Source organism: Pezoporus occidentalis, unplaced genomic scaffold (genome assembly GCF_034315485.1).
Source record: "Pezoporus occidentalis ecotype Australia unplaced genomic scaffold, CSIRO_AGI_Poc_V1 ctg152, whole genome shotgun sequence".
NCBI lineage: Eukaryota > Metazoa > Chordata > Aves > Psittaciformes > Psittacidae > Pezoporus > Pezoporus occidentalis.
In genome coordinates, this window is record NW_026913339.1 from 262,233 (window position 1) to 275,553 (window position 13,321).

At 39.4% G+C, this 13,321-nt stretch overlaps 2 protein-coding genes across 3 annotated transcripts in view; one reads left to right on the plus strand and one right to left on the minus strand.

The window, feature by feature from the left end:
* The window catches only part of METAP2 (methionyl aminopeptidase 2), a 258,513-nt gene that overhangs the window by 117,478 nt on the left and 127,714 nt on the right, over positions 1–13,321 (plus strand). The window lies entirely within an intron of this gene.
* Positions 1–13,321, minus strand: part of FGD6 (FYVE, RhoGEF and PH domain containing 6) — a 75,976-nt gene that overhangs the window by 58,057 nt on the left and 4,598 nt on the right. For both annotated transcript variants that reach the window (XM_062611301.1, XM_062611300.1), the window contains exon 2: positions 5,068–7,507. In XM_062611301.1, the coding sequence (XP_062467285.1) occupies positions 5,068–7,507 (2,440 nt within the window). The remainder of the gene's footprint in view (positions 1–5,067; positions 7,508–13,321) is intronic.

Consider the following 13,321-nt stretch of genomic DNA (forward strand, 5'->3'; position numbering starts at 1 on the left):
CATCTCATATGCATTTGGATGAGAATGTGTCAAGATTTTTTTAAAGCAAGAAAATTCCTATTTATTCTGATTATTTTTTTTTTAAGGGCAGGGAGCTAACATACTTCTCCCAGATTACTTCAAAACATTGAAGTACTTTCTCAGAGTGCATATCTTCTAATATATGCTTTTATTTCAGGTTGTATAACAGAATAAACTGTAAAGCTGCACAACTAGAAGCCACCTCAATCCTAAGGAAAACTCCTTTTACTGAAGAAGCAGACCATGGAAACACTGATTTGCATGAAGTTTCCTGCAAGGAAAAAAAGGAAGACCCAAAACACTCCATATGCTTTCCTGAGCAAAAAAAGTTCACTGCGAGTCCTTCATGTAGTTTCACATGCCACTCCAGAAGTATAAACTAGCTAGCCTGACACTACAAAATAGAATAATTCCAAACCTATTGTCAGTGATTTGACTAACCCTTGAGGAAAAAGGCCCTCTGAGAGCAGCTTACAGCACCAGGATGAGGGTGCCAACACCTGCACGTGCCCAGTTCTGTCCCAAAGTCCTTGTGTCAGAACATCACTATCCCCAAGCAACAGTACTACCACTTCTCACCAATATTTCAATTTCGCACTGATTTGGACTCTGATTAAACACCCCTAACTTCATACAGAATCCGGCTCTTCATAGTCTGTAAAAGCAAAACCTAAGAAGTCAGTAAAACAGCATGTCTGGTAGCCAAGAATTGCTTTGTTCATTCCCTGCTCCAGAGCACCGCAGCTGGGAGAGCCAGTTAGGCTTTGCATTCAGGGGACAGGAAGTGGAGACCTGAGCCATCTGACTCGCTCTTTACTGACAAGCTCTCAGATCTGGCACAAGCCTACCAGCTGTATAACATGTATGTGAGAAAGCAAGGTGGGGAGGGGAAGGAAAAAAGACAGGCTGAAGGAGGCAGAATACAAAAAGAAGGCCAGGGATAACACATGCCTGAAGATAATGAGGACTGATAACAAACCCGAAGAGCCTATTATCAAAACTATTTTATTAAAACCTGAGGTACAAATGCAGAGAAAGAATTCAGTGTGCAACTAAGGGTGGCAAAAGCCAGCTGGAAACACAGGGGGAGACTGGAAGATAGGATGAGCCTTTAGAGGTGACGGAGGAAAAGAAACTTGCCTTCTTCAGGTCAAAAACTAATCCATTATCATTTTAAGAAGCAGATGAAATAATAATAAAAAAATCTACATACCTGGCCTCTACTTATTAGGAAATTAGATCCTCTAATAAAATTCAGTAAAAAAAAAAAAAGTGGGTTTTAATGCATAATTGACACCTTCAATGCCGAAAACGTATTTTGTGCATTCAAATCTCAGCATAAGTGTTTGAAAACTGTTTTTAAACACTATTTAGACCCTGCAGTATTTTATTAATTTAGTGTTTCTGAATGGGAATTTTGCAATTGCAAAAAAAACCCCAAACCCTTCCCTAAACACCACATTTATTTTGTGCAATATTGCTCATCAGAAGCACGTCTCAACCCTAACAAAGTTCAGTACATCAAAGAAAGGCATATATCAAAGCAAAGCACTTAACCACACAGATTTCAATACTAAATTCAATATTCCAGGAAGGCTTTCATGCACACTTAATTGACCTCTGGGGACTCAGCCGCCACAGCAGAATTTAGTCCAGAAAACAAAACTTTTATGTTTTGCATTGAGATGTTCATTTCTGGAAAACCAGTAGATTATTGTAAATCAGCAGGGGTGGAACAAATAGGAAGCAGTATTTAATTAAACCAGCATTAAGATTTCAAGGGATTATCGTCACATGACACAACAACCCCCCACCCACAAGCCCTTTCCGAAGAAAGATCCTAGCTGGAAACACAACACAGCTACAGATTTTGTCATAATCAATTAGCAGTCATGTACGTTTACACCATCTTCAAAGAACACTGTCAAAAGTACCCAGTAAATACAGTATGCTGTTCCCTGAAGGAGGAAGAAGCAGACTTTCTCCACCTGAAGTACAATTGTCTTGCCTAGAACAACATTACAAATACCAACAGGAAGCCCACAAAATCCGGAAAATTTTAACTTTCTGTTTTCTGCAGCATGACAGATGTTCCAAGGCACATTCACTGTTCCTTTGCGTCTTTAGATTACCGGACAAATATACACTCAACTGTACTTTTAGTTTAAAGGTTGACGTGAAGTAACTCAAAAATCAAGCAGTGAGTGACAACTGATACCCACCATTAATTATCCAGGCCCATCATTTGCAGTTAAATCCCTGTGGGGAGGCCTAAGCAATGAAAGGTACCTGAATTTAATAAGACATATGAAGTTCAGGTAAGACTGTCGGAAACTATTACCATTCTCCACTAAAGCATTCACCAGAGGGAATCAGTATTAAATTTCTCAGTAACCACTAAAGCAGTGTGTATATTATGAAAATTTTATCTCTTCCTACAGAAAGACAGATAATATGGGATAGTAAAGACACCATCAAACTCTTCTGGTAATGGCAAGCCTAGCATTCAAACTTAATACACTGTCTATGTGCTATTATGATGAGAAGCATAGGCAATCCATCTATGAATTTCTCAGAAGAACAATCTCATTTGTACATTGGCTTTAATCATAAGATGATTTGCTTTGAGATCCCCATTAGCAGTGCATTACAGGAGTTTTATGTGCCAAGACCTATGGAAAAGTTAAGTGCGTGTTCTGACAGGCTGGGAAAAACACGGGCAGTGATAATTTCAATTACATCAGCACTGTTTCTCTAACTGGTTTTATAATACCACCTGGCCCAGGAAATGATAAAAGGCTCTCAAAGAACTATGCAGAAAAGGTAAGATGACACTGATAAAAAAGGTTCAAAGGATTTGAGATAACAAGGTATGGGAAAACTGGAGGAGCTGCCTGGCTGGCTCTGTCTGGGCAAGGACCCCTACATCTCCCAGGCCAGAACCAAAAGGAATACCTGTACCTGCTCTTCCTGGTAGCATCCGATCCAGGTCAGGAGACCTCTGCCATATTGTGTCCCCTTTTTTCCCTGGGGATTTCTTTGTACCCCAAGATCTACTGAAGTAACTGCAAGCATTAATCTGTTTCCTAAGGGAGTTTCTGACTATGTAATTTAGATTAAAACAACCACTTGTATAAAGGGCTTTGGTTATGGTTTTCTATGTGTGCTTTTTAAAGAAAAACACAACACAAACCCAGTTATGCCAAGAACAGTGAGCTGAGGGAGCAGCTACAGGTACAGATGCGCCAGGACACAAGAGATCACTTTTATCCCTTTAATCACCAGTGATACTAAGGAAGGTTTGTGTGAAAAAGGAAGAAGTGCATATCTCCCACACTCAGTCAGCTAAGAAAACTGTAAAATTTCACTCAAGGAGCAGCTGCAGTCTCATGTCTACCATGCTTCATACAGCAAAACTATCCTTTACTTTTCCTAAAGCAGACACATTCACCTAGATCCTGAACCACAACACAAACCAAAACAGGCTGCATAAACATATAAAATATATCCTTATTTAAGTTTGGTCTCTTAGGTAAACCAAATCAAGGGAATACCAACAAGACCATAGTCAAAATACCTGAAAAATACCCAAAGATTAGATTTAAACAAAAAACATACACTTAGTCAGGAACTTAACTTAGAGTATACCAAAGACAAAACCATGAAACACCCAACTGTAAACAAGAAGCACACTCAACAGCCACATGAATAAATACACCAATACCAAGCCCATAACCAGAAATCCTACTTCCCATGATAAGGCTTCATGTTTTCAATCAAACAGTCCAATGTTGAGATTATCAACTCTCTAAACAATCACTAACATGGGATACCACTTAAAATATTTGTCTCCACTTATATAAGATGACATGGTCCCCTAAAGAATGGTCATCTCTCGGATTCTTTGGAACATATGTATGCTACATACACATTCAAAACGAAATGAATCTTAGTAACTCTCACTGAAAAATTAAGTTAAATGTGACTATCCATAAGCTATCTCATTTATTCTTTTCATTATTAATATATTATAAACAGTGTAAAGAAGTTTGCTGGGAACTATAAAATACACAGGCTGCATATTTCATTCAAGTCCTTATTGCTGGTTTGAGATAAATCTTTAGGATCTGTAAGAACAATTGATTAGCTGAAGAAGTTAAATGATACCATACTGGGTGAAAACAATGCTTTACCTGCTAACACATTCTGACAGTCACAATAAGTGATGCTATTTAGGGAGAACCTATGAGTTTGGCCATTCTCTCAGGCCCATTCCTCTTCCCAGCATACACAGCCACAGTATTAGATATTAAAATATCCGTTCCTGCCTTTTCCATTTAGCATCTGTTTTGGACATATCTATGAATTGGTCCAACCCCTTTTTGAATCTGCTGATGTTATCTGTCTCCACCACCTCCTGAGACAATGAAACACAGCAGCAACCTGCAGTGTCCCCAAACTCCATCTTTCAGTAATATTCTGTGAGAGTCATGCAAAACTTGTGCACCACTATCACCTTTGCTGGGAGCACAGGGAGATACAGAAGACTCATTATATTCAGGGAGAGGCAGTATCTTTCCTTGTATCTGAAAAGCTTTCAAGACCTGACAAAGAATTTGCATACCCAAAAGCTTGTCTGCTTTCCCCAGCTCTATCAGCTGACCGAAAAAACTTATTAATTCCCCCTACAAACCCAGCAACCATGCACTCCACGGATGCTTATTCGACTTTGTCCTCAGATAGTGGTAAGGCTCATTCCTCCCCATTTAAGTATTCTTAGATACAAGTACATGATCGTGCCTGATCTGTTTTCATTAAATCTGGAAAAGCACATAATTAGTTTCCCAAATTCCAATCATACATGAGGGAGGACTAGCCTACTTTTCCTCTTGACTTTTTACCAAATGCAGTTTTGAAACCAGCAAAAGCATATAGAAAGATATACAGCAGCGGCTGTCCTGCTGACATTTCATCAACTCATCATCTAAACACATTTATAACAGCTAGAATTACAATGAAGCTCTTGAACTTCTCTTTTCTCTTTACCTGCCAAGTCTCAAATGCCTGCTTGTAGCTTCACAAGGCTCCTCAATTTCACAGAAGCCAGGGTCCTGGTCTTCCACACTGCTCGTGTTCTGCCATTCAAAACAGAGCTCTCTCCTAGCACGCATAGCAAAAGGCAAATTCTCATACTCAGGTATTTCCTCATAGTGACGCACGTTCTCATACTCTGGAGCACAAGTGCTGGTTACAGAATTCAAATCTATTTGTGACAAATTCTCTCCTGAAAGTATATGCCCATCTAAAGACTCCAGCCTTTGGTTATTTCGCATCTCAGGTTGACTTCTGTTTCTCTGCCTCTTCTTCTGTAACACTGGACTACTTATTTCTATGGAAGGCAGCTTGGTAGATTTAGCTTTCTTTTCATGGCCTACAGATGCTGTATTCCGGTTGTTACCGCCTCCATACCCATCCCCAGTGGAAAGGTTGGCAACAGCACTATCCATTGACTGGCTGCCTTTAGACAGAAATTTTTGGAAGTCGCTTTTCATTAAGCAAACTGACAGTTTCATGTTGAGAAACTTTTTCAAGCTATTCTTCTTCTGATGGTCTTTGCAAGGCTTGTCTGTCCTTTCCATGTCCACAGAAGAGAGAGATTTGGCCCTAGGCTTTGTCACAACAGTCAAGTGGTTGAAACTGGTAGCAACATTAGCAGTTTTTAATGACTCAGAATTTCCTGAAAATGGAAGAATAGGATGAGGTAACTTCCAGACAGGTTTCTCAGAAAGACGTTTGGGTATGTCACAGGATGACAGTGTACTTTTCTCCTTGGCTGGTGGATGCGTGAAATGAGGCCCTTCCAGAACACCATTTGATTTGTCCTCACTGGAGCTGTAAGAACTTTTCTCCACAAGCTCTGCTGATGCAGCTTTTTTCAGCACGCCAGCAGCTGGAAGGCTGTGCCTCTGTGGTTTCTTAGGAACGATTTTTGGAGAACTTTCATTCTTTAGTTTAACTTCTTTATCTTCCATTTTTTGTGGGGAAACATGGAGGCTATTGGAAACAGACAAGTGCTGACTGCTAGTTAATTTGAGCTGCTTTGGCAAACTCATGGATAAAATATCACACCTGACAAAGTTAGTCCTTTTGTCCACAGCATCTAGCATACTGGTATCATCTGTCATCTCATCCATAGAGTTAACTAAGTTATGGTCTGCATTTAAGGAACATTCAACACTTTTCACCAAATCAGAAGTTTCGTGTGATAACTGAGGCAAAAGATTCCGTGAAGTTGACTCTTCTGTAGCAAGTGCCTTCACCTGATGCATTTCATATGCATTGCCTTCAGTTATCTCAGATTTTTCAGGATGAAGCACTTCTGTGTTATTGTTATAACAAACACTTTGACCAAGGATATTAATTTTTGCTGGCTTTTTAAAGCTTTGGTCCACAAGCCCAAAGGAATCTTTCTCTGAATTAGATGGTTCCTTCGTTCCTTCTCCTGTGGTGTCTATGCCATCCTGACGGACTAGACATGCAGCACGTGGCTTTCTTGGCTTAGGGATAGGAAGCACTTTTGAGTTCAGGACTGAAGATGTTTCAGAGGAGGCTTTATCAGCATCTGCTTTCATACTTATTTCACCTGAAAACATACCATTGCTACTTACATTTTCATTTTCCAGGATTTCCTGGTCCAATGGGCAAGAGCAGTTGTGGTTATTTACAGTCAAACTAGGACAAATTTCAGACATCTGAAACTCATCAGCAGTGAGCTTACCATCAATATTTTGTTGCTTCCCTTTGGTTACCTCAGAAGACAATGAAGACTGTACAAGTTCCATAAACTCAATTTTAAAATCATTCTTGGAACTGCTGCCATTGCCTTTGTCAAATTTATCTGCATACCTGCGCCTCGCAGGACTGCTGTTAGGAAACATACTATGAGTTAGAACATCTTTAAGTTTCTCTTCCAAAATGCTGGCTTTCAAAACAACCTGATTTCTGTTCACCAGTTTTTCATTGTGACTGTCCCCCAGAGCTAGTGCATTTTTTTCACCATCTTTGATGTTCTCCAAGTTTCCAAAGTGCTCAAAAATGATCTGAGTTTTACAAGTGTTCTCCCCGTTACCAAGCTTATGAAGGCATTCAAATTTGCAAGATGACATTGGCAGAATATATGCTGTGTTATCAGTACTCCCTTCCAAGGCTTCATTTTTACAGTTCAAGTGGTCTAGTGTTTGAGAAGAATCTCCCCTGCACTCCTCAAAGCTTTTTGTGCTTTTTCGTGTAGATGATGGAGGTTTAACTTCTGGAACAGAGGAGCTCTTGAGAACCTTTGGTTTCGGTGCAATTGCTGGCTTGGTTTTCCTTGCCGCCTGTATAACACTAGAAAGTACAACATCGGGCTTCGGTGCAACAGGTGGAGGCGTTGCCTTGTGTCCTACCACAAATTTGGGTTTGGGGGCCACTGGTGGCTTCTTAATCTCTAGGAAGAATGGAAAACAAAGATTTTAGTCACCATCAGCCCACAGAACAACTTCACCTGCAGCACAGTATTATTAGTTATTTGTAACGTTTAAACCATGTGATTGACAAATCTCAATGTGTGTATATATATATTTCTCTTAAAAACATGCCTCCCTTCCCTGCCAATGTTTTTTTAGTTGTTGACTTTGTTTTAACAGGCATAATCAAGGAGCAGTAGGAAAAGTCTTCAAGGGTAACCTGTTTGCTAAAAAACAGTTTAACTTTAGAAAAGTGCATTTCCTTGCTTAGATGCTAAAAATTATGCTAACAAAAACAGCAGATTAGCCTGGTTTTGCAGTTTCAAGTATTATAATACCGTTTTCAAATGGCACAGGTATATTAAGTGCCTCTTCTATAATAAGCTATGAAGGTAAAAGAAATGCTAGAGTAGCAATCAGGACAGTTCAGTACCTTCCCCTACCACCTTTGGAAATGTGTAACCTAAAGTTCCCCTTTCCCTTCCTCTTCTTTTCCAACAATATTGAGATGGATTACCAGACCAGCTGTAAAACTGGCACATCACTACCCACAGTTCAGTGAAATGAGTCTGTGGTGTGAAGTTAATGCGCTAATTTGTAGCAAGTCAGCACTTTCCTACAGCAAAAGTAAAATACTATTTCTGTGCATCCTATAAAATTACTCTTCCCAACATGCTACTGTCTGATCTCGAAACAGTCACCACTGCTATGACTTATGACCCACTTGACAGCACAAGACGACAAACCCTGGGAAGCGTGGACAGCCGGAAAAGGAGCACATGAGGAAATAGGAGATTATGGAGTTTCAATTGTGTTGTTCATTTGGCGTTTTTTGTTTGGTGGGGGATTTTTTTTCTGTATGCCTTCAACATTTTTATATTGCAGGAGGTCATTTATGACCAATTTATTTCCATACGCTGGAATAATTTCAGATTTCTAAGTGCTCTGAGTGATTTTTGACATATGAAAATTGACTTACGAAGTAAACAAGTTCCTCGTTCTGTTTCTTTTTGCTGGGGGGGTTGGTTTGTTTTGTTGGTCTTTTTTACATACTACCTCTGGGTTTACTTTTGTTTTGAATAACATTTTGGCATACTTTCAGGAAGTCATATACATGTTAAATAAAACTCTCAAGCAAACATGCTTATTGACATTTCACATGCAAGGAGACTGCGTAAGCCATTGATTTATTATCCCCTTTGAACTGTGGGTTTGGTGTTTGGCTGTCTTATCATGATTATTATTATAGATGTGCAACTGTATCCTAATCTCTAGCCTAGAAATACAAGAATGAAGTTTCATTCTTGATTTTTTTTTTTCTGGTTTGGATTTTTTGTTTGTTTATGTGAAAGAAACTTAGATGGTATTAAAAAGGAAAAAAAAAAAAAAAAGCCAGATGCCCTCAGTTGCAAGCATTTCCCCAACACTGAGCCACTGCTCTAAGCAGACAGCCAGAAACAATGTCCCTACTATAGAAACAGGAAAACCATGTTTTTCTAGGACATGAATCATTACAGGGTATCCAGACTGACCCCACTTACACTTAGAATAGCTGTCTTTGCTGAAGTTACACTAGCGAAGAGATAAACCCAATGGCAGCGACAATTTGAGACATTTTGCAAGGGTGAAAGCAGAATTTCTTTCCAAAGCTCCCTATAGCCACCAACACAGCCCTACCATCTAGTGCAAAGGGTGTAGTACCACCTTCTGCTTCCTGTCCAAAACAGGTTTCCCACAGAGTGAAGAGTGAACAGTCTGCTAAGAAAAAATAAATAAATTAACCCTTTGAATGGGCAACTACCAATTCTGAACAGCAGAAGCATGTACACTCACTTCCAGACAAGGCAACTGCTCATTCAGTTGCAGAATGAAGAGATGGCAACAAAGGAGCCTGTTTTCTAGGGTAAAAAGGACAAGTAATGGATGCCCAGTTTGTCACTGAACACAGTAGTAGACCTGGGCCATGTTCAGTAACATTTATCAAGTTATTAAAGCTCCCTGAAAACAGCGGAAAGACAGTCTGTTTGGGAATCCTTCCTGATGCCCAAATGAACAGATTAAATACTGGCTAGGCAAGTGATATCCTGGGGATTATTTGTCCCACTCTGCAAACTAAAGCCAATAAACCTTGGAAGTTTCTCTCTCTATAGTGGGCCTGCCTAACGTTTTGCACAGCAGTCAAAGTAGGTTACACTGCAGGGCTTTCAACTAGTATTTATTAAGGAGGACACTAAGAAGTTATTACATGATACCATTACCTGAATAGCATATTCAAAACTAAAACATGAAACTGTAAGGGAATGCAAAGAAAACAAACCAGTCATTTATGCATCAATAGTGGAAACCTGCATAATGAACAGAGTGAGAAAAATTCGCTTCTGTTAGTAAGTGCTATTCAATACCACTTCTGAAGCTTACTAGAATTTTTCAAATTACTTCAATGTTAAAAAGCATTGGGAAAGACAGAAGAGACCAGCAAGTTGTATGGTATAATAAAGACACCACTGTCTGCTTTAAAGTAATTGCTCATTTCATCTAGAGTAGATACGGGTCAATGTATTAACAGGCACATTACAGTATCAATACAGATATGCAGTCAACCGCTCAATCAGAAAGGAATGTGATGAAGAGCCCTTTCAAACATAAATATGACGCGAGACGAAAGACTCCAGGAAAGGAATGCATACCAGCAATTTTCCTCAACAAAATATCCCTAAGTTTCTGAAAAATACATGTGATGAACTTGTTAGAAAAAAAGTCACAGCAGCTAGGCAAGGGTAAAAGTATATTAGATTTCTATTAGAAATCAAGAATTAAAGTTCAGTTGATTATAAAATAATTTCATTCACTGCGTGTGGTTAAAAACCAGTTCTACATACACAGTGCTTTAAAAGGGACAATTTCCCACCCTGCACAGAAAGAAAACTAAGGAGGAGGCAACTGTTATATATAAAGGTGTAAGGAATGACTGGAAGTCATATGAGAATGACTTTTTGTTAAATGACAAGCATAAGCAAGCTTCTTCGATGAAAAACAATAAATATAATCAAAGAAATGTTATACAACCAAAGCAAGGAGTTCTGAGTTGTTTGAACAATGGGCTTTTTCCTGGTGCCACATGGAACTGTTTACCTATGAATAGAGATGGTTGGCTATGCTTAGGAAAGTAAAAACCTAAGAGAATTTGGAAATCATTGCAGATAGTTATTTTATGAGAGCCCTGCGCAAGTCTGCAGCTAAGTGGTAAATAATCCTCTGAATTACAAGGAGATAAATATCAAAAGATGAAGGGAGCCAAAAATATTTCTGTACACAGCACCTGCCAGACTGTTAGTGACATGCTGTGTCACCTTCTGGTATTCTTAGGTGAAAACTTGGGACGAATGCAAGGAATATGAAGTATCCAAGGTCTAAAAAAATCACGCCTTGAATCCCAAGCAAGCTCATCCTGCCTAATTTAACCAAGAAGCTGAGAAGTGAGATGGTAATAGTACACATACTTCTGCACATATGAAAGATTTTTGGTAACAGATGGCTCTTTAACATGGAAAAAAAAATATAAAAAAATACAGGATGAAATCCCACAGCTGACCACTGAAGTCTGACAAGTTCAAACTTGTAACAAAGCTTTAAAATTCTTATTAAACTCGAAGGATAATTAACTACAGGAACATCTCACCTAGGGTTGTGGTAGAGTCACCTGCACTTAGGGTCAACCTAAACTCACTTTCTGAGATGTGTAGAAGTTTCAGAGGACATTGTGCTCTGGATATTGCATTCTCTATCTTGTCTTATTTGGCAGATTAGATCAAAGAATCACAACAATTTCCCCTGCTCCCTCCTCTAATCTTACCCCATTTCTCCAAGAGGATTCCTGCATCACGGGTTACTAGTAATGAACCCAAACGTAAGAGCAGAAAGTCAAATTTTTATTTGCATAAACAGATTAAATGATTAGGAGACAGAGAAGCAGCCAGATATCCTCTGGTTTGCTTGACTAGACAAAGGAAGAAATCCATAAATAAAGTGACTAACAAAGCTGCCATCACCAACAGGAAATCTACTGCTCATCTGGAACAGCCAACACTGTGTTCAATGCTGGAGAAAAAAGAATGCCCAAAAATACCAACAAACCCAATAAATACCCTTTATAAAAGTGGATTAAAAAGGGAATTATTTTTCTAACAGTAAATAGCCATTAGCACCACCTATGCAGATGAATGCATATGCTGCTCTTTCCTACTTCAGGTCACGCCACAGAGAACACACATTTGTCCCTCTGGTGAATTATCTCCTGCAGTGTGCTGAGGAAAAAGCAACACCCATTCTCATCCTGCTGAGCTCCTGTGCAGCCAACACTCATCATTGCTTGACTAGCACATGCTCCTATCCTACCTTCAAGTTGGTTTAGAGGAGGATGAGAACACCCTGGGGCAATTTCTGCTTTCAATATTTTGGCCTCTAAGAGCCCATTTCTTCAGATGGTAGGATTTGGCAGCTGAGGACCTCATTTAAAATTGCTTTTGCGTCTTTTCCCATGCAATATCATGAATGAGCAGAACAGCCAATAAGACAGCGCAGACTTAAGCACTACTATTACACAGCTTTAAATCTTCTCCTCAAATTTTTACCTTGTTATCTTGCCTGCCCAGCACAGGAACGGGAAGGAAAAAAGATACATTAAGTCGAACTGAGGTAAAAAATAATCAAATAGCACTACCCCTTCTGCAAAAAAAAAATAAAACTACTGTTGCTAAAGGAACATTTTCCCAGGTTATCTTTATGCCCACACTTTTGAAATTATGTTAACAACCTCTACACTTGGGAACAGCAGAAGAACAGTTTATGTTTACCTGCATCTATTCAAGAAATAGGGACAAATGGTTCCGAATGCTGCAGTGCAAACATAACTTGCAATTCATGCCCTTGCAATGCTCTGCATGAACAGAGGCCTCTCTCCAGGTATTCAGGGTCCCCAGTGGCACTGTGTCTAGCCATCCAAGAGGTATCCCCATGGCAGGATCCTACAATCCACCCTAAAGCAATATCCTTTTTTAACCACAAAACGGAAGGAAAACAGTAAGCAATTAATCAGTGTGACATAAAATGTTGACAGCAGCTAGACCTAAACTTAAGGTATGGGTACACAATCAAGTTACTATGAGGTAAGCCCAGGTGTGAATTTAACAAATCAGCTACTTAGTAGAAGCTAGTCATATGTATTTGAGCTAGGTTTTTTTCAGTGATGTCCAGTGATAGGACAAGGGGCAATGGGTGTAAACTGGAGCATAGGAGGTTCCATGTGAACATCAGGAAAAATTTCTTTACTGTGAGAGTGACAGAGCACTGGAACAGGTTGCCCAGGGGGGTTGTGGAGTCTCCTACGTTGGAGATATTCAAGGCCCGCCTGGACACGTTCCTGTATGATGTACTCTAGGTTACCCTGCTCTTGCAGGAGGCTTGGACTAGATGATCTTTTGAGGTCCCTTCCAACCCTTAGGATTCTGTGATTCTGTATACTCTTTCTTACTATACAGTATACAAGGTTTATTCCTTTTCACCTATCAGTGAAATTTATTTAACATGTACTAGGAAAGGAAAAGAGCTTGAAGTATTTACTGCATAATAACTGGCCTAGTGCAAATGCACATACTGGCTTTCTCATGGCACCTTATTTACATATGTATTCTCAGAGTTAGGAAATCACATCTGTAGGCTATATATAAAAATAACATGATGCCCAGAAGGTATCTGCCAAGGGATCCATGTGCTGTTCCTTCTTAAGTGAAGGAAGA